General features: G+C 41.1%; 1 protein-coding gene across 1 annotated transcript in view; it reads left to right on the top strand.

Moving 5' to 3' along the window:
• The window catches only part of cdh23 (cadherin-related 23), a 172,913-nt gene that overhangs the window by 88,917 nt on the left and 65,286 nt on the right, over positions 1-18,710 (top strand). The window contains 4 exon segments of the mRNA XM_029834775.1: positions 9,689-9,801; positions 11,102-11,290; positions 16,034-16,183; positions 16,901-17,059. Of these exon segments, the coding sequence (XP_029690635.1) occupies positions 9,689-9,801; positions 11,102-11,290; positions 16,034-16,183; positions 16,901-17,059 (611 nt within the window).

Here is an 18,710-nt window from a genome sequence, read left to right as displayed (position 1 = left end):
GGTTTTCAGATGATGCATTTGCCACCCGTTTGTGTGTGTGTGTGTGTGTGTGTGTGTGTGTGTGTGTGTGTGTGTGTGTGTGTGTGTGTTGGAGCATACACGTGTACTTGTGCTTGTCTCTGCTTATCCAGACCTGCCCTGCTGCAGTCAGATAAATGTGTGATGTCTACAGACCTAAATGCGACACTACACATCGCCTCCCGCTGCTTCACCCCAAGTGTCCTGAGAGAGCGTGTCTCACTCCTGCGAGACTCGTCTCATTAGTTCTGTAATTAAGATAAACGAGGTTTTAATTGCAGTTGTGACTCATGCTAATGATGGTAAGGCTGAAAGACAAGGATTTCCTCTCCCAGCAGCCAATCAGAGGGTAAATCTGGGATTAGATGAGTGTGAGATAGAGCAGCGCCACAGCAGCAGTGTTGCAGTTGTTGATAATGAGGACCGAGATTCAGCAAAGCTTCTAAATATAAATCCATTCTTTTGATCAGACTTCTGCCCTACTGTTCTCATTTGTATCAGAATCTCTAACCTAAATCATCACTGAGCATTTTTTTTGCTGTCTGAGTGGGTTGTATTTTTTTTTTAAATTAAGTTTGGTTTCATTTCTGCATGTGCTTTTAGTTTGTCAAAAACAAATCACTACAAAGTAAAGATAATGGAATATCTTCTGCAATCATAATTTTAAAATATAATTAATTGGTTTTTACAACACAGCAAGAAAGCTTTAAAATAGGGGTGGGCATCGAGGGCTCGATCCAAGCCAGACTTTCTGTCCTACAGGTAAACACTTTCACCTGGGGTTTCATTTACCTTGGTGAAAGTATTTCCTGCCTGGAAATCCTGGCTTGAATTAAACCCTCAAGGAATGGATTTGACCTCCTCTGATGGGCAAGTCTAATCCATGAAGGCTGGAATCCAGCCAGGTTTTGCATCCTACCAGGGAGAAACCGCTTTCAGCAAGGTAAATGGAACCCCAGGTGAATGTGTTTACCTGTAGGACAGAAAGTCTGGCTTGGATCTGGCCCTCGAGGACTGGATTTGCCCACCCTTGCTTTAAAATAATTTGCATGCATGCTTGAATAAAATGATGGATTTATGGACTCATGAATTTCTGCTTCAGTCACAATGTTTTCAGTGACACAATGTTGTGTTTGTCTGCTTTGGGTCATGCTAAGATGAGGACTTACTTTTCATTTCAAGCAGAACATTTTGCATGACATTGTATGTAGCAAAATGGGATCTCAGCTTGATTCACCTAGCAGAAGTGTAAATTTAAATGATACTTTTACACTCGTTCTGCACATGGCAGTGGAATTTAAATGATCATTTCTTCCAGGCTCATGCAGGTTACTGTCCAATTGGGAAATACAAGGACAATAAAATAAAAAGGCTTTTCTGGGGGTTCTGGTATCAGTCTAACTCCAATATCAGCTTGTTCAGCCATGTTTCCGTCAGTCACTATGATTCCTGAAACTGATCATATTAAAATCTTTTAAAATCTTACACCTGCATGGGCTCAACCAGTCCATTCAGCCTTTTTACCAGTCTTGACCTCTGATCTATATCAAAGCAATGATGGGTTGAGTCTCCAAAACACTCCTGTTTTAGCACTTTACGGAGTGCTTTATTGTTTTTAAAACACTTCAGGTCCTCTCTGCTACTTAATTTTCTGAACTTTTATTGTGGTACTGTCAGCCCGACCAATATCACTGTCGAGAGGACAAAAGGAATTTCAGCTGACCCCACCAAAGATGATGAAGACAGGGGAACAGACAGTATGACCTGAAGGGCTGTAGCCCTGACAAATGTGTTCTAGCACATCATCAATGCATCAAGAGCAGTAAGTGCTAGAAGAGAAATAAAAGTGGACAAATGCTACAACCCATCACTATAAATAAGTGAATTTATACTGTGAAAATGCACAGGATAAGGAAAAAGGAAAAGGAACAGGAAAAGGATGAAAGGAAAAAGTTTTATCCTCATGTAAAGTGTGTATTGTCCCTGCTATGCTGTAATGATAGTGTAAGACTACAGTGTAGCATCTCATTGGAGAACGATTCTTCAAGATTTCTGTATCTGCCTGTTGTTTATCAGTTTTCGTTATGTTTCGCTTTTGTCACAAGCAAGCAAAACTAATCCCATCTTAAGCCCCATCCCATCTCAAAATTTTACTTCCTCTTCCTCCACTCTCATTTCATCGTGCCCGTGTTGGAAAAAAAATAAATAAGAAAAACCCTCCTGGTTCTTACATTCCCTTGCCGAATGCATTTAATTTTAATTTGCAGCAACCCAACTGGAATAATTTTCTAAATTGATAAAAGATAAGTCGTGTTTCCCATTGCCTGAGGCCATGGAGTAAATCCACAACAAACATGTAGCCACAGGCAACCAGTGACCCCTTTGGGCTTTGTCAGGGACATCACGTGCTGTCTCCCGCTCCTGTCACAGGCAGAAGGGGCTTCCGTGTCTGGTGTAGGGGGTCTGAGGGCAGCGTGTAGCCTTGTCCTCTGACCCCAGACGGCATGGACAGACCATTTCCCACCTGGAAAGACTGATAAGTAGTAAAGGCGATTATGTTTCCCTGTCGGCCCTTCCATGCGTATCGTTACCTTTCAGTACTGCTGCACCCCGTCGATTCGAGTTCATACTGCCCAGCGTATCAGCAGGCCTGCTGTAATATGGACCAGGCTAATACCTGTTTTTTTCTACGGGGTGCTTTTATTATCGCTGCTGCATTGCTGGGGTTTTTTTCCCGGTTTTCAATTAGATGGTTGGAGGCTCTCGGCAGTCTGTTTCTGTGTAATCTCTCAGCGAGGATGATAGTCTGTGGGACACTGATCACACCACACTTGTCAATTGTAGTTGGGCAGTCCTGTTCTTAATAAAATCATGATCTCACTGGGCTGTGATATAAGTCTCATACAGCTGATGTCTTTTATTTGAGTTAATCTCTCATCACTGAGAGAGCTCCTAAATCAGTCAGTGTCCCTCAGCTCCATTGATTTTTTTTGCAAATTACCAAGTACCAAAAGCTACTTAATTTTTTTTTTACTCTGGCTTTTTTGACCTCGGGATGAGGCCAATGAAGCCGGACAGTGATCCAATTGGTCACCACCATGTTTGAAATCTGCAGCCGCCCAAATATGTGAAACTGAGGGGGAAGAAAAGATGAAAAGACTGTAAATGTTTGAATAAATCCACTGGATGCGAACACTCTTTTGGTTAATGCTTTAGCTCCTTACATGTGAGATTTTCTTGATAAGCATACTTTATTACATGCTTCTATTAATGGCTCCGTTTCTTTGTATTTACTTTAAGGCTGCAACAGAACCTGCTCCAGAGCACTAGTCTCTCATGAAGCAACCCGTAAAGCCCCAATCTCTGCTAAAGTGTCTGTGGACTTCTGATAGTTCAAGTTACCTATGAGAAACAGCCTACCTGTGCCACAGCAGAAACAGAATTCCTCTGCTCAATATGTGTCTTTGGGCCTATTTTGTAGGAGAAAAAAAATGCAAAAACTTTATGAAACTAGTTCATTGAGTATTCATGCAATGCAGCTTTTCTGCCAATGGCAGGACACCCACGGGGCCATTATCATATCACATCACACACAAAAACACTCCCATATGCACTGGTAGCTGCCACACAGTAAGTGGTGTGTGTCAGGGATTTGCAAGTGCACAAACAAGTCAAGTCTTTGAGCAAACCGGTTCATTTAGAATTAGTCTAGTTTGAAGACAATAACCGAAAGCTCGTCATCAACATGACACGCCTGAAGGCAAAAATCCTAAAAAGTGACATTAATGTGTGTACATTTAGCAAAATACACAAAATCTTTGCCTCAAGACTGAGCTTTGGCTGCGTGCCATATCATTTTACTAGCATGTTCTAGCACCCCATGCTGTTAGAACTAGAGAAAACAGTTGTCACTGGCTTAGTCATGGTGATTACACTTGGAGAACTCTTGTTTTGGCTGGCCTCAAAAGCTCGTTGATCACAGAAAGTCTTTGTTATCCACTTGTCGCACATCCGACTGAAGTCATCGCATCAAAATCCTTATATCCTCTGTTCACTTCAGTGATCCAGGCATTATACCTACACATGTATGGTTTCCGCTTTCTGAGGTGCTCACATTTTTTTCTGGTTTCTCCTCTGTCTCCTGGTTCGTTCACTGATTTGTAAGCAGAGGACAGAATTTGAATGAGGAAACACCTCTCAGTAAATGAGCCTTCAGTTCATTGCTCTTGACACAAGAATTTAGAGGTGATTTGGCAACAGGAAATATAAAATCTGCACTATTGTTCTGGATTTTCGGTTTATTCAAACTATAAAATTATTTTAATTGCATTTATCTTGTAGTAACAGGACAATATAAAGATGTGTGTGTGTGTGTGTGTGTGTGTGTGTGTGTGTGTGTGTGTGTGTACACCAGTAGGTACTGTTTGGTACTGTCATTAATGTGAGAGCTTGATTAATCCCAAAGACTTGCATCACAGAATCAAAACATGCCATTTGCACCTCTTCCAACCTTATTTACTCTCACAAACACACATTAATGGTGTTTATATGCGCATTGAAATCAGACTATATTTGCCTCCTTCATGGCCTGCTTAATTTATGCAACTGGATTTTCTGTCTAGACGTGTTTGCAGTAGCCAGATTATGGCTGGAGTCAAGCCACCCACTCACCCACACACACACACACACACACACACACACACACACACACACACACACACACACAAATACGCACACTGAGTGGCAATTTGCACTGTTTTTCATTGTTGTTGGGTCACATCGGTAGACCTTTTACAAACCACAACAATTCAAAATAGTTAGCCAGTGAGGTAGCTGCCCACTCTGGAGCTATTCCAAAACGAGCCCACTAAGTTAGCTAACAAGCGAGCATCATTGCTATGCTGCAAATATTTCAGCTATTGTTGGACTTATGCTTGAAGTTATGTTATAAAACTCATTTTAGTCTTGATTAGGTATTAACCATTATAAAATCTATCTCTCATTTTCATTAGTTGATGTAATCAAATAGCTGAAATATTCAAAATAAAGCAATGATGTTCACTTATTAGCTAACTTAGCAGGCTAGTTTTGGAATAGCTATGGCTCACTCTGATCCTGGGTGAACTGATTGGTTGTGCTTTAGCTCGCGATTTGAGCAGTTGTTGTTGAGGGTGGCACTTGGGCAGTCTCCCAGGCTGAACAGCCTGGAAGTCAACGGCTGAATGCCGGTTCACCCTGGAGCAGTGGGCACAGTTAAATCAATGGTAGTGGTTGACAAGTTTATGTGTCAATATTTGGCAGACTGTTGTTCTGTTCTCTTTTGGAGCACCAAAAGTGATGAACTTTAAAATATTGGGACCTTCAGATTGTGGTGGTCTTTGCGTCGTTCCATTAATACTTAGTCATACCAGGTCACTACCTCTTGCTGTTTATAGTGCTTCAAATTTCAGGTTAATGAAATGCAGATGATGTAGGCCAGCTCGCCATGCACAAATCACAACCAAGCTATCTTGGGATGGTGATCCGTCTACTCAAGGCCGATTCTAGTTGTGTAGTGGTGTCCACATACATTTTACATTTCAAACTACCACAGGAATTTAAATGTGTGAATGTCAATGAGCTTTTGGAATGAGTGCAGACATGTTTGTCTGCACTCATTCCAAAAGCTCATTCCAAAAGCTCATTCCAAAAGCTCACACTAGCACCACTAATTTGTGAATCTGAAACAGAAGCTTGCTTTATTTATAATGAATTCAAATGTATGTGTCTGTAAACAGTCACTTTCACATCCCCAGGGGTTTAATCTCTGAGTCTTGGTTGATCACTGACCACACATCCCATCAATGTTGAAAATCTAATTCCCCTCAGGCTTCCTAAGCTGAACACTTGCTAGGCCTTTGTGTGAAATCTAAAGCAGGGAGAGAAAAGTGGTTGAATGCAGAATAGAATGGACATCTGCTTTTACTCTGCGTGACAGCACACCATCTGTTCACTTTTACATATGTGTATGAATGCCACTCTCTGCTCGGCCAGGTGAGCTCCAAATCAGTATAGAAGCCACCTCATTTTGACCAAACAAAGGATTTGTGTCCTCTAAATGTCCTATATTAGACTAGCCAAAAGGAGAGTGACTGTATTAACTCATCATTACACAGTGTGTGATGATGGCAGGTAAATAAAATAGATTACAGGTGCAAAGCGTGAATAAGCTTCAAGTTAATATTATCCGCTTGTGTTTCCACAGTCTCTCTCAAGGATGGCACTTACATGATTTGATCATTTAATTCTTCAACACAGGTTTCAAAAAGTAGAGGCCTATTGTTGCTAGGCACTAACTAACCACCTCTTAAATATGTCTTGACATCAGTGAGCATCTTTCAATCGCCTGGAGTCTTTAAGGGCTCTCAAACTACAAAAAAAACAGATGACAGAGCAACATTATGTACTGTAGTTCAGGAAGTATATTTGCTTCTGAGCAGGAATCCTGCTCAACCAAATGAGCCAGATGTGGACCGCTGCAGCTATATTATTTTAAAGACACTGCTACAGTTTGGATGTTTCACCAAGTAATGAAATTGACCCTCCTGTATTAAAGTCCATAATAGCAATAATAAAATAAGATAAAAAGATTCTATAAACATTTGCGCATATAGAAGTGAAATTTGTGGTTATTGAAACTGTTTGGATATGATCCCTTAATGCTTGACAAAACAAACATGTAAGCATGGATCTAAAACCAATTATTTACTTTAATTACAGTCCTTTCCCATTTGTCACATTTTGGTCTCAATCCAGGCTAATTATCAGAGGGTTCATCTCTCTCTCTCTCTCTCTCTCTCTCTCTCTCTCTCTCTCTCTCTCTCTCTCTCTCTCTCTCTCTCTCTCTCTCTCTCTCTCTCTCTCTCTCTCTCTCTCTCTCTCTCTCTCTCTCTCTCTCTCTCTCTCTCTCTCTCTGTCGGCCTTCCCCCTCACCTGCAACATCCCCTCTGTCTGTATAGTTGGGTTTTTTTTCTTTCCATTCCAGATGGGATGGAGGGCAATAATGGAGTGGCAATCAGTGAATAGAGAGCACAGGGTTATTCTGTTGACCTGTACAAACTACCACAGGCCCCCGTTTCTCTGACCCTCAGCTATTACTACAAAGTGTCTACAGTGAATCATTCTTAATCTTTTGGCGTGTGGTTCAAAGCGTGTCTGCTTACCACAGAAGAGAGAAAAAATGAAAAAGTGAATCGGACACAATTCCCACTTCATTTATTCTTAGTTCTGTCGTGATTGGATAGATTCCATTTTAGGCTCATTACAGGAGGGTCTGAGCTCTGGAGTGTGCCTGCTGTGCACTGTTTTGCCAGTCCATCACAGGACACACACACCATTCACACACACTAACACACAACCAAAGTGCATATTCCGGACTGAATCTTGATGCTATGAGGTGGTCACACTAAGTACTACCCACGATAGCAGAAAGTGAACCATTTTGCTTCTTGATGCTTTAGTCTGCATAGACTGGAAGGGTTCTCTGCCAATTGTTTCAGGTCTTCTCACCTATGCCCCTATGCTGCATCACCAAAAAATGTCATTTCAAACTATTGTGTGGATTTGTCACCCTTGTGGGGGACGTGAAAGGTTGACTGTATTTGCTTTATCCGTATGACCTCTTGGAAGACTCTCAGTCTCTCTCCTGACATTCTTTAAGCTGGAATCCCACATGTGGGACATTGCCTTGACGACAACGCTCAATGTCATCAACCAATTTACACATCCTAATGAATGTTTATGTGCTACTATCGTATTAAGCATACTGCACCATTGTTGGTAGCTTACATTACCATCTTTTATACTGCAAATGTGTATCAGACAATGCTGAACTCGTCATTAAATGTGAAATGTTGTATTTGACACTTACATTTAAACTCTTTAAGACAGGTAGTCTAATAGTGTCTAAAACACACATACAGAGAGAAAGCGATATTTCAGAGCTGTCTCTGAATTAAAACAAACATTCACAGCACCAACAGTGCGTTCATCACTCAGTAGACAAACAAGATGTCTAAGTTAATTACCACAGCCTGTTTGATCTGCTTAGATTTAGGGAGGCTGGAACATTAACCAACAGATGGTATAAAATCAATGCAATATCTAATTTAATCTACAAAGACAGGTTTATAGTCAAAGGCATCTTGATTCCATTGTGACTGAGCAAATACACCTATAGAAGACAAGAGGATGGTGATGTATAAATGATAAATGCATCCGTTAACAAAATAAAAGTCTCAGAAAAGTCATTATTATCAGATACGAAAGTTGAAACTATGAGATAGAAAATCATTAATATGAGATAAAATGTCATAATCATTAGAAAAAAGTGAAATGAGGTTAAAAAAAAGTCAGAATTATAAGATTATAAATTTAAATTATGAGAGAAAGTCATACAATTGAAATTGTGAGATAAGAAAGTTATAATCATCAGATAGAAGGCTATAATTATGGGATAGACTATCATGTGGAGCAGTGGGATTGAAGCAGCAATCACCTGCAGAATGGAACAACAACAAGGAACGTTCAACTTTCCATGGTTGTAAACCCATGTTTGAAGTTTGAATTCACAATCCGTCTGTGTTGAGCTGTGAGCTTTGTTCTGCTGTCCATAATCTCATAATTAGGACTTTTTACCTCATAAATTCGACTTATTTCTGTCATAGATAGGACTTATTTTCTCATAATTTTGACTTTTCATCTCCTAATCATGAATTTTTATGTCATAATAATGACTTCTGTTAAAAACATTTTTTTATGTTCACTGACAGAAGTGACCTTCCATAGTAAAGGGATTTATAAAAGTGTAAATATGAAAGCCTGTATCTGCAGTAGACACACACAATTCTGCAGCATTAATACTTGGCTACTCCCGTCATTTGAAAATACTGAATCTTTTCAAAATTCAAAAATGCACCTAAAAACCAAGGCTGCAGGCACCTCTTGGATGTTTGGAATCCTCATTTTACCTAAATCATACAATAAAAGCTGTTTTGAATCACATGCAACTTGATTTTTAGCAAACTAGGCTAATATGTATTAAAGCAGCCCTGCCAAAAATTGATAGTATAGCACTACCCACAGTGGTGGTAGCTCAGTGTGTTGGGGACTGGGCTGAGAAGCAGAGGGTTCTTGGGTCAAACCCCAGCACTGACAAAACACAGAAGGTGCCCCCTCAAAGCACTGCTGCGGTGCCCTTGTGTAAAGTGCCGAACTTTCAAGTGTTCCCTTTGGGCCCTGCGACGAACTGGGACTCAAGCTAAAACCCTTTTTTATATCATCTAACGTCTTTTCTTCAGTTACTCCAAGTCTAAAAGTGCAGTTTGATATTATAGAAGCCATTGACGAGGCATTTAAGAATGATTAAAAAGAAAAAGTACAGATGTAGACTTGAATACTGATGGTAACAAGGATACAATCAAGCCCAACAGTACATCTAACAAAGAATTGAAAAAGTAATCTGTCAAATACAGACACTGAGGGAGACACATGACAAGACATAAACGCTTCTTGGGCATCCAGCACATTCACTTCTGCGGGTTCTTAACTACTCCTCACTGGTTATTTAGAAAACTCCAGGATGTCAGTCACGTTTGTTCTGCTGACCGTGTCTCTCCCACCGCCCACCCAGGGAACACCAACAGTGTTTTTGCCCTGGACTACATCAGCGGCTCCCTGACGGTGAGCGGTCAGTTGGACAGAGAAAACCCACTCTACTCAGCGGGATTCACTCTCACTGTCAAGGTGAGCATTTGGGAAGATGACAGCTTTTTCCACTGGCAGCTCAAGAGGAGGCTATCAAATCAATGACGTGTCTGCCAGTATTATTGCCTCTTCATATATTGTAACACTTAATGCGCCTTGTATTATACAAACACACACTGCTGTAATTAGATGATATTTCAAGCTAACGCCTCACTTAAAGGGATGCTCTGTTAGCACTCGCTTACAGATGTTCCGTCAATATGTCTCAGTACAGATGTGACAAATTCAGGTCTCTTTAGTCAGTGTGTCAGTCAAAGCCTCCTTCTGTCATAATAACCACTTAAGCATGAGTCAGACAGGATTAGACTGAGTACGAAATAATGGAACAAGATTTGCTGTAGAGTCCTTATTGCTGAGGGGTTTTTTTTGTCTTCCCTCCTCCCCTGATCAGTGTCACTTATGTTTCATAAAGTTAGGACTCTTGCCACCCCACCTCTCTAAAAAAGATAAATAAATAAATAAATATATATATCCTTGTCACCACAGCAGGTCACTTATATATATATATATATATATATATATATAATATAACCAGTTTGATCATACTATAATAATATTAATACGGTATATAATATTATTTTATTTTTTGGACTTTTGCATAAGCGAATGCATAGAAGCCTTATCTTCTCTGTTGCCCTGTACCTTGTGATGAGTCAAATCGGTGCACCTTTACAGCACAATAAATTGTGTTTTAGGTCACCCAGTGGCCTCGCCAATGCTCATGTGGTCTCATAGAGTTGCTATTAATACTGTAAAAATGAGCTTTAGAGATAAATCTGCCTCTGAGATTTTATACAGAGAAACTTCTAACACACATTTTGTAGATTTAGTCTATTTGTTTAATTGAAATCGATAATTACAATAGAAAAAAGTAGAATAAGTGAAATTGCCCCAAAATGTATTTATAAGATATGGATTTTTTTTCCTCCTTTAAATTCTCTCTCGCTCTATTTGAGCATTCTGAGAGGGTGCTAATATTGATTGTGGTGTGCCAAAGTAATACAAATAATTTCGCAACTTTAGTAGGCTTAGATAGTGCAGAGCACACAGAGGAGGAGACCAAAACACTGCTTGTGTGTGTGTGTGTAGATCTGCACATGCCCTTTGTCCCCCCCATTGTGCATGTTTTTATTTCTGCCCTGAGTCTGATCATCACCTTTTGATCCAATAAATAAACCGCTGAAAGGCCTTGCTGGAATTGAATGATGACCTCTATCACTAAAAACTATTTTCATTGCAATTATCTCTCTCCCCTCTCTTCTCTCTCTCACAATCTAAGGCCACAGAGCTGAGAGCTGACCGGTTTCCATCAGATGCAACAGTAATGACCACCTTTACCATCCTGCTAATTGACAAAAATGACAACGCTCCAAAATTCAACAGTTCGGAATACCGGGTCCGGATCACGGAGCTGGCCCAGGTGGGATTTGCCCTCCCCCTCTTCATCCAAGCTGAGGATAAGGATGAGGTGGGTAGACTCAGTCAAAGAATTCTCTGATATTGGTAAGATTTCAAAGGTAATGATGGTTGGAACTGGAAATGTTCCAAGTTATATCTGAAGACTAGGTTCAGCCTAGATGTCTTTTATGTATTATAACAGAGGAATAAGGAATAAATCCCTTTCTTCTCCCCTTTGCAACGTAATCTGCATATATCCACTCAGTCCTCTTGTTTTAAAGCATTGTTCTTTAAAGGACCACAGCAGGTCACTTTCTACCAGGTTAAAATCAGACAACAGTGTGATATAATATTGCTAATTTAATTTTCAATAATATATGATCACCTGAAATTGCAAAGGTGTCATGCTGAAGCCTAATCTGTCCTTCACACTCAGATCTGCTGACATTTTTCTGTCCAGACACAGCTAATAAAGTTACACGAGCAGGAGCGACCCTGGTAAATGTCATAAAAATATTCATTTCCTCACTGCAGTGTCATTTCATATGAATGTCTGCTGGATGTCAGATTCTCTCCTCTGACTCTATTTTTTTTTTCAGAATTGCACCTTAGATTAATTCTAAATTGAGCCAAATATGCTCACTTACAAACTACACTGTCGTCACGACCTGAAGGTTAGTTGATGCTGTTTGCGCACAGCTATGTGATACAGTCATAAAGCAGCTGTCATGGGTGATTCCAAAGCTATTGGGACATCCTTATCACCATTGTCCTTATTAATCAAGGATAATCAGGTCAAAAAAGTATGTAGGCTATTGTACGTAGACAGTTGCCTCCACCGCAATAATAATGTTAAAATATACTTCATGAGCAACAGCCTGAATTGCCTCTTTAGTCCATATTATGCCAACTGAGGACACAAGGCATCAATAAAAGATCCATTAGTAGGAACTGTCTCATTTTTCACCAATCACCATTTTTCATGGTGATTTATCAAAGCCTGAAACAATAACAGCTGGGATGAATGAGAAGTGTATGGTTTGTTTTCCATGATATGGTTGCGATTTATCTTGTTTACATATTCACTTGCTTGCCTGTGTATGAGAGAGATGTGTACGACATTAATGTGTCGGCCACTTCCCCTTACCTGTCAGCCTGTTACGCACCTATATGTAACACGCATCGCTATAATTTTTCTGATTTGTCTGCCGCCCCAGCCCCTCTCTTACTTCCTTTCTCCATGCATGTGCAAATGTTCACTCACAACAGCACATTGAATTCAACTACAATTTAATTTGCAGTGGAAGAGATTGGATAGAGCAGCAAATTATAGCTAACGAGGAAAATCAATCAACTGGGGTGCAGATAAGCTGAAAGCTAGTCAGGTCTGATTGATTCGGGCACAGGAGGCGACTGGGTGGAATTTGACAGATAACTGTGAGTCAAGTGGACTGAGAAAAGTGTGTAGAGCAAAGGGAGGAGAAAAATGATTACAAGGGGGAAAAGAATAGAAGTAGAGAACACGAGAGACAGAGAGAGAGACACTGTTCACTGTTGCTTCAAGAGCTCACCTTTGCACCAACACGATGATCTCCCAACTCATGTGTGGTGACCCTGTTTGAAAAGTGTCACACATTCACCCGGTCACGGAGGAAAATTTGTATCTGTGATGTTTTTTTGTTTTATTTTCCCATTAAACCGGCAATGCATTACTGATATACACTTATTCACACTCCACTACTTCTGCACTCAAACGACACTTTTTCCGAGTGTCAAGGATTAAAGACAGATTTTTTTCTTAACCATGACACAAGCGGTAGTTACCTCCTGTCTGTCTGGGCCAGACTTCATATCCTCTTCTGCTTGGGTTAACATTTATAAAACTTTTGCTGCTGGAAGTTGTCACTAAACTTTGTGGCAGCTGCAACTGACAGGGTGGTTTTTATTGGGGGCTTCTAAAGGCAGAGGCAAATGGACGGGCAATCACGTTTATGGGCAGTTTGAGGTGACATCCCTGCATATTGGATAGTCTTTTAAATAGGAGTCATCAGCCACAATGGTTCTCCCAGAGATGAAAACAAAAACAAGGGGGCTATTTCAACCGGCAGCATAATGCCCATCGACCACCACACACATCTTCCTCACTCTGCCACAATGGCAACATGATTGGCTGCCCTGCGGCTTGATATTACAAAACAGGAGGAATCCACAAATGCCTTTTCTGTTGCAGCCACCCACTTCTTGAGGCAATGATATAATCACCTGGCATATGTTTACCCAGAATTCCTATGACCCTTTATCTGAGGAAAAAAGGAATATTGAAAAATAAGTTTGTAGCTTTTCCTCGGCTGGGCTATTCATAGTTGCGTGTAATGCTAATAAAAATAAATAAATAAAAAACCTAATCTCACAGAACACATCACACACAAGTAGTGCAATGCAGTACATTATCAGAATCCATAAGCTAACATTGTCTTTCAGACTGTATAGTCAGCTCTGTCTCTGTGTAGAACAAGATAGTCATGGTTGTCACAAATGATCATTTTTCAACTCTAAGCACTGATCAAAGCGCATGGTTTTGACACCTTTGTATACACACACACGCGCGCGTGCACACAAACACACAGACAAGCATGCACACACAAACACACAAAAGACACACATACACACACACACACACAGTGCATCAGCTACACCCAGCACTTAAGTAACAGTCAACATAAAGTGATAATTAGGGCTTAAGTTCTTATTTTCAAATCTTTTAGTTCCAAAAACATTGTTTCTTGTGTCAAATGTATATGAAAGTGAAAATGACTGTGAACTCTCCACCATAAATCATGTCAGCGTGGGCAGCCTAGCTGATCTGGACCAATGCAGCTCTGTGAGGAAAGAAAAAAAAGACGACACGCTTTATGTTCTAACAACTTTCTCTCAGACCAAATCAAATCAATCTTTATTTAGCGTCTTTAACAATCAAAATTGCTTAAAGGTGATGGCCGGCTGGGTAGAGAAAGAGGAGAGGAGAGGAGAGGAGAGGAGAGGAGAGGAGAGGAGAGGAGAGGAGAGGAGAGGAGAGAGGAGAGGAGAGGAGAGGAGAGGAGAGGAGAGGAGAGGAGAGGAGAGGAGAGGAGAGGAGAGGAGAGAAGAGGATGGGCACAGAGCCAGAAACACATACAAAAATACACTATTTATACAGCGGGTCAACGGGGCCGGAGGTCATCATGCAGCTCCGAAGGTGGCGATACCTGTAAATGAATACAGAAGGGGGGGGGGGGGAGCAGAAAAACTACACAAGAATCAGCATAACTAGTCTGCTTGATGAGGAGGAGGAAAGGAGAGGAGAGGAGAGGAGAGGAAACCATGACCCAGTGGGGTGACAGAGGCCTGTCAGGTGATCATGTTTCCGGACCCCTGGCAGCCTTGGCCTATAACAGCATAGCTAAGATGTTAACCTAATGATTAGACGACCCCCTAAGTATGATAATTTGTCTGTCTATAATAGTAACTGAAACTACAGAATTAGTAACAATAAGCTTTTTCAAAGAGGTAGGTTTTAAGTCTGATCTTAAAAGTAGCGATGGAGTCAGCCTCCCGTACCTGGACAGGGAGCTGGTTCCATAGCAGGGGGGCCTAGCTAAATGCTCGGCCCCCCCTTCTACTCCTAGAAACCCTGGGAACCACAAGTAAACCAGCATTCTGAGAGCGGAGCGGTCTATTGGGCTGGTAAGGTGTCACTAGCTCCTCCAGGTAGGATGGAGCTAGGCCTCTGAGGACCTTGTAGGTCAAAAGAAGGGTTTTAAAAATTATTGTAAATTTAACAGGCAGCCAATGAAGAGATGCTGTTACAGGAGTGATGTGATCTCTTTTGTCAATACCTGTCAGAACTCTGGCTGCAGCATTTTGGATCAGCTGGAGGCTTCTTAAAGAGTTGTTTGGACACCCTGATAATAAAGAATTACAATAGTCCAGCCTGGAAGTAACAAATGCATGGACTAACTTTTCAGCATCATGCCGCGTCAGTAGCTTCCTGATCTTTGTGATGTTTCTCAAGTGAAAAAAGGCACTTCTAGAGACTGTTTTAATGTGTGAGTTGAAGGAGAGGTTTTGATCAAAAGTTACTCCAAGATTCCTCACAGAGAGACTAAATGTTAATGAGATACCATCTAGAGTGATCATGTGATCTAATCTATCCCTGAGAGGTTCAGGACCAAACACAGACACAGCATTTACTTCTTTAGTATCGTAGCTACAGTAGCTCCTCTGTTGGACCAGCCAACCAGGGTCAGCTTTCACTCCCCTCATGCATTACAGAACCTTGGCTGTGCGTGACCCTGTCACTGTTCCTTCCCTGGACCACTTTTGATAGACACTGACCGACGCAGACCTGGATCTCACTCAGGTCCTTACACATTTTTCTGATTCTATTGCATCAATTCAGAGGACAAAGTTTTCATTTATTGTCTTATATGTCCCAGGTGCCATGACGACAAGATAATGTGTGGTCATAATGTTTTGCCTGATTGGTCTATATGCCTAAACCATCCTGCACAGAAGAGTATATGGGCCGATGTGCCTTATACTGTGATCATCAGTAGCAGACAATATATTTTATTAACTGTATTTTAACAGCCTGGTTTGGAAATGTCTGGCACATATACATACATTTATTTTACTTTATTACCTCAGATTTTATTGATAGTAGTGAAAGATTCAGACGCTCATGCCCAGAAAAAAAAATACAATTATCCTCTCTAACTGTTACACATTGACATTCTTTCTAAAATCTAAAATGATATCTCTTCTGTCCTCACAGGGGGTGAACAGCATGTTCCAGGTGTTTCTGACGGGAAACAACTCAGAGTACTTCACCCTGTCCCCCACAGCAGTGCAGGGGCGTGCGGACATCAGAATGAGGGTGGCCATGCCTTTGGACTATGAACACATACGCAGCTACAGCTTCTCTGTGAGTTTTCAGCTCATTGTGAGTGTGTATGTGTGTGTGTGTGTGTGTGAGAGAGAGACAGATTGTGTGGTCAGAGTTAGAGGATGGATGAAATTCCAACACATGGAGAGAGGACCTTAAGCAACAAGGCTGGGTGTAGCTTTTATGTCCATGGAATTTAATTGATTGGAGTCTTAGACACACTGCATATACACCTGTGTGTGTGTGTGTGTGTGTGTGTGTGTGTGTGTGTGTGTGTGTGTGTGTGTGTGTGTGTGTGTGTGTGTGTGTGCGTGTGTGATCAGTAAAATTGCCACCATTATCAACACCACCCTGTCAGCTAATTGGCTAAATATAATCAAGATTTTGAGTCATTTTTTCATTTAATTTTCCTGATGGCTTTGTCTCTTTCGGGGTCACGGGAAGGATGCCAGAGCCCGTCACAGCTAGATATGGCGAAGGCAGGGTGCACCCTTGGATGAGTCGCCAGCTCATTGCAGGGCCCTGTGTGAGCAATTGTGGGTTCTGTACCTTGCTCAAGGGTACCTCAGCGGTGCTCTGAAGTCGGGGGCTCGATCCAAGAACCCTCCGCTTCTCCCCCCAGTCCCCTACAACTGAGCTTCTGCCTCTACCTGCATCTTTTTAATTTCAAACAGTTCTTTTCCTTTTAGAACTCTGCTGCAGTTTCTTTTCATTTATCATTTTGGGTTTTTAATCTACAGCTCTGTCATTCCTCAGCTTTATGCCAATGAGTCCATGTCTGACCATGTGGGGTTCGCGCGTGTGTTTATTGAGCTGATCAACGAGAACGACAACCGGCCCATCTTTAGCAAACCGCTGTATAACATCAGCCTTCCAGAAAACACAGCTCCTGGTACTTCACTGCTCCACATCCTGGTGAGTGTCATAAAATAAAATGTGATTTATTCTTGAAATTTGCCTGAATCACATTACACCACACCTATTTACTAGAGTGTTCCATTGGCCTGGTTTACAGTGGGTGCCTTCTTGACTTTGTGAGCCTACTGTGCCAGCATCAAGTTTTAATTATGGAGACTCGAAATAGGCTGCCTTGAAAAAAGCCAATCAATGCTGAAGCTATGGGCTAGCCTTAAACCATTTTTTATTGCCCATTGTAACGCCATATTTTTTAGAACGCAGAGATGTTTTACCATCCTGTCTCTTTGAGAGACCTACAGTTGTGAAAATCCCTCATGATATATTTCTATTTGGTGTTTTATGTAGCTTCAGTGCTGTCATGCTCCCCTTAGAAACTGATAAAAGTTGCCTTCTTTCTTGTTTTCATCTACCAACAAATTGTTCCCCCGTTTCATCTTAACATCTCAGTTTGAAGAAGCTGTGGTGACATATTTCCAGTTGTATGTGGTTGGGACAGAAGCTACAGATTTCATGTATTGACTCTTGATTGGAGTCTGTGAACAATAACCGCTGGATGAAAGCGAAACTGCTACTGCTACTTATAATAGACAATCCTCAGTCAAAATGACCTTCAGGTATTTTTGCTTACACTTAAAAAAAGAAATCTGTAAATTCTGTAAAGTGGAATGAGTTATCACCACTTACGACAGTCTCCGCCTGTTTTCTGGTGATTCTGGTGCCATGGCTCACCCAGTCTAGGTGTCATTTTTCCACACCAATCAAACCTTTAACTTCCCTTCCCTGAGCTTGTGTGACTCACAGTTTTGACGTAAAGTGTAAAAGGCTTTAGCCGCCATATTTAACAACTCTGGAACTCCTTATACCTGTTTAGGGTTAGCACAAGCACCAAAGCAGCACAAGACACAACACATTTGATTTTACTAAAAGTTTAGAAATCATCATTAGTTTTATTTCTCAATTTTCCAGCAGCTGGTCCCACTCTCAGTTCTCGTTTCTTTCTCACAGATAAAATGTCCTTGAAAGAGGACACACAGCTAAGTTCACTCTCAACCTATGACCAGCACTGACTCCCTTATGGAGATCCAAAAGCTTTTAACATCTCTTCAGAACACTGAATTATTATTCATTATCAGTCATCCCTGTGACAGGATGCCCACAATCTACAAGATAAAAGTGCAAACACCCCAGTGTGAAAATCAATAGTGTTTATAGACTTGCTCATGAAATGGAGATTGCAGCAGCAGGCTGATACCTGATAAGTCTAGCTGATATTGGCCTCATGCTGGAGAACAAGGCCTGCTGGAAAATGTTGTTTTCTGGATGTAGAGAGTGGGTTGCCTCCAGACCCCAAAAAACGGAAAATATGACTGGAAACAGAACACAGAACTATTAAAATATATGCTTTGTGACAATAGAGAAATGAAGGCAACAACATTTTATCCATCCTTTTACTGTTCCAGCTCTATAATTTGTGGAACAAAAAAGATTTCTTTAAGAATACATTTTAACCCAGCTCATGTGTCACCAGGTACATTCTGCCCACCAGCCACCTGTCAATGACAAAATGAGACCTCTGCAGAAGTGGTAAATGTGAGTTAATATGTGCAGACCCTAACTGGTTCAACACTGCCGTTGAAAGACACATTTT

Source organism: Takifugu rubripes, chromosome 4, assembly GCF_901000725.2.
Source record: "Takifugu rubripes chromosome 4, fTakRub1.2, whole genome shotgun sequence".
Lineage (NCBI taxonomy): Eukaryota > Metazoa > Chordata > Actinopteri > Tetraodontiformes > Tetraodontidae > Takifugu > Takifugu rubripes.
The sequence above is the reverse complement of the archived record's forward strand: the minus strand, read 5'-3'. Positions and strand labels throughout refer to the sequence as shown.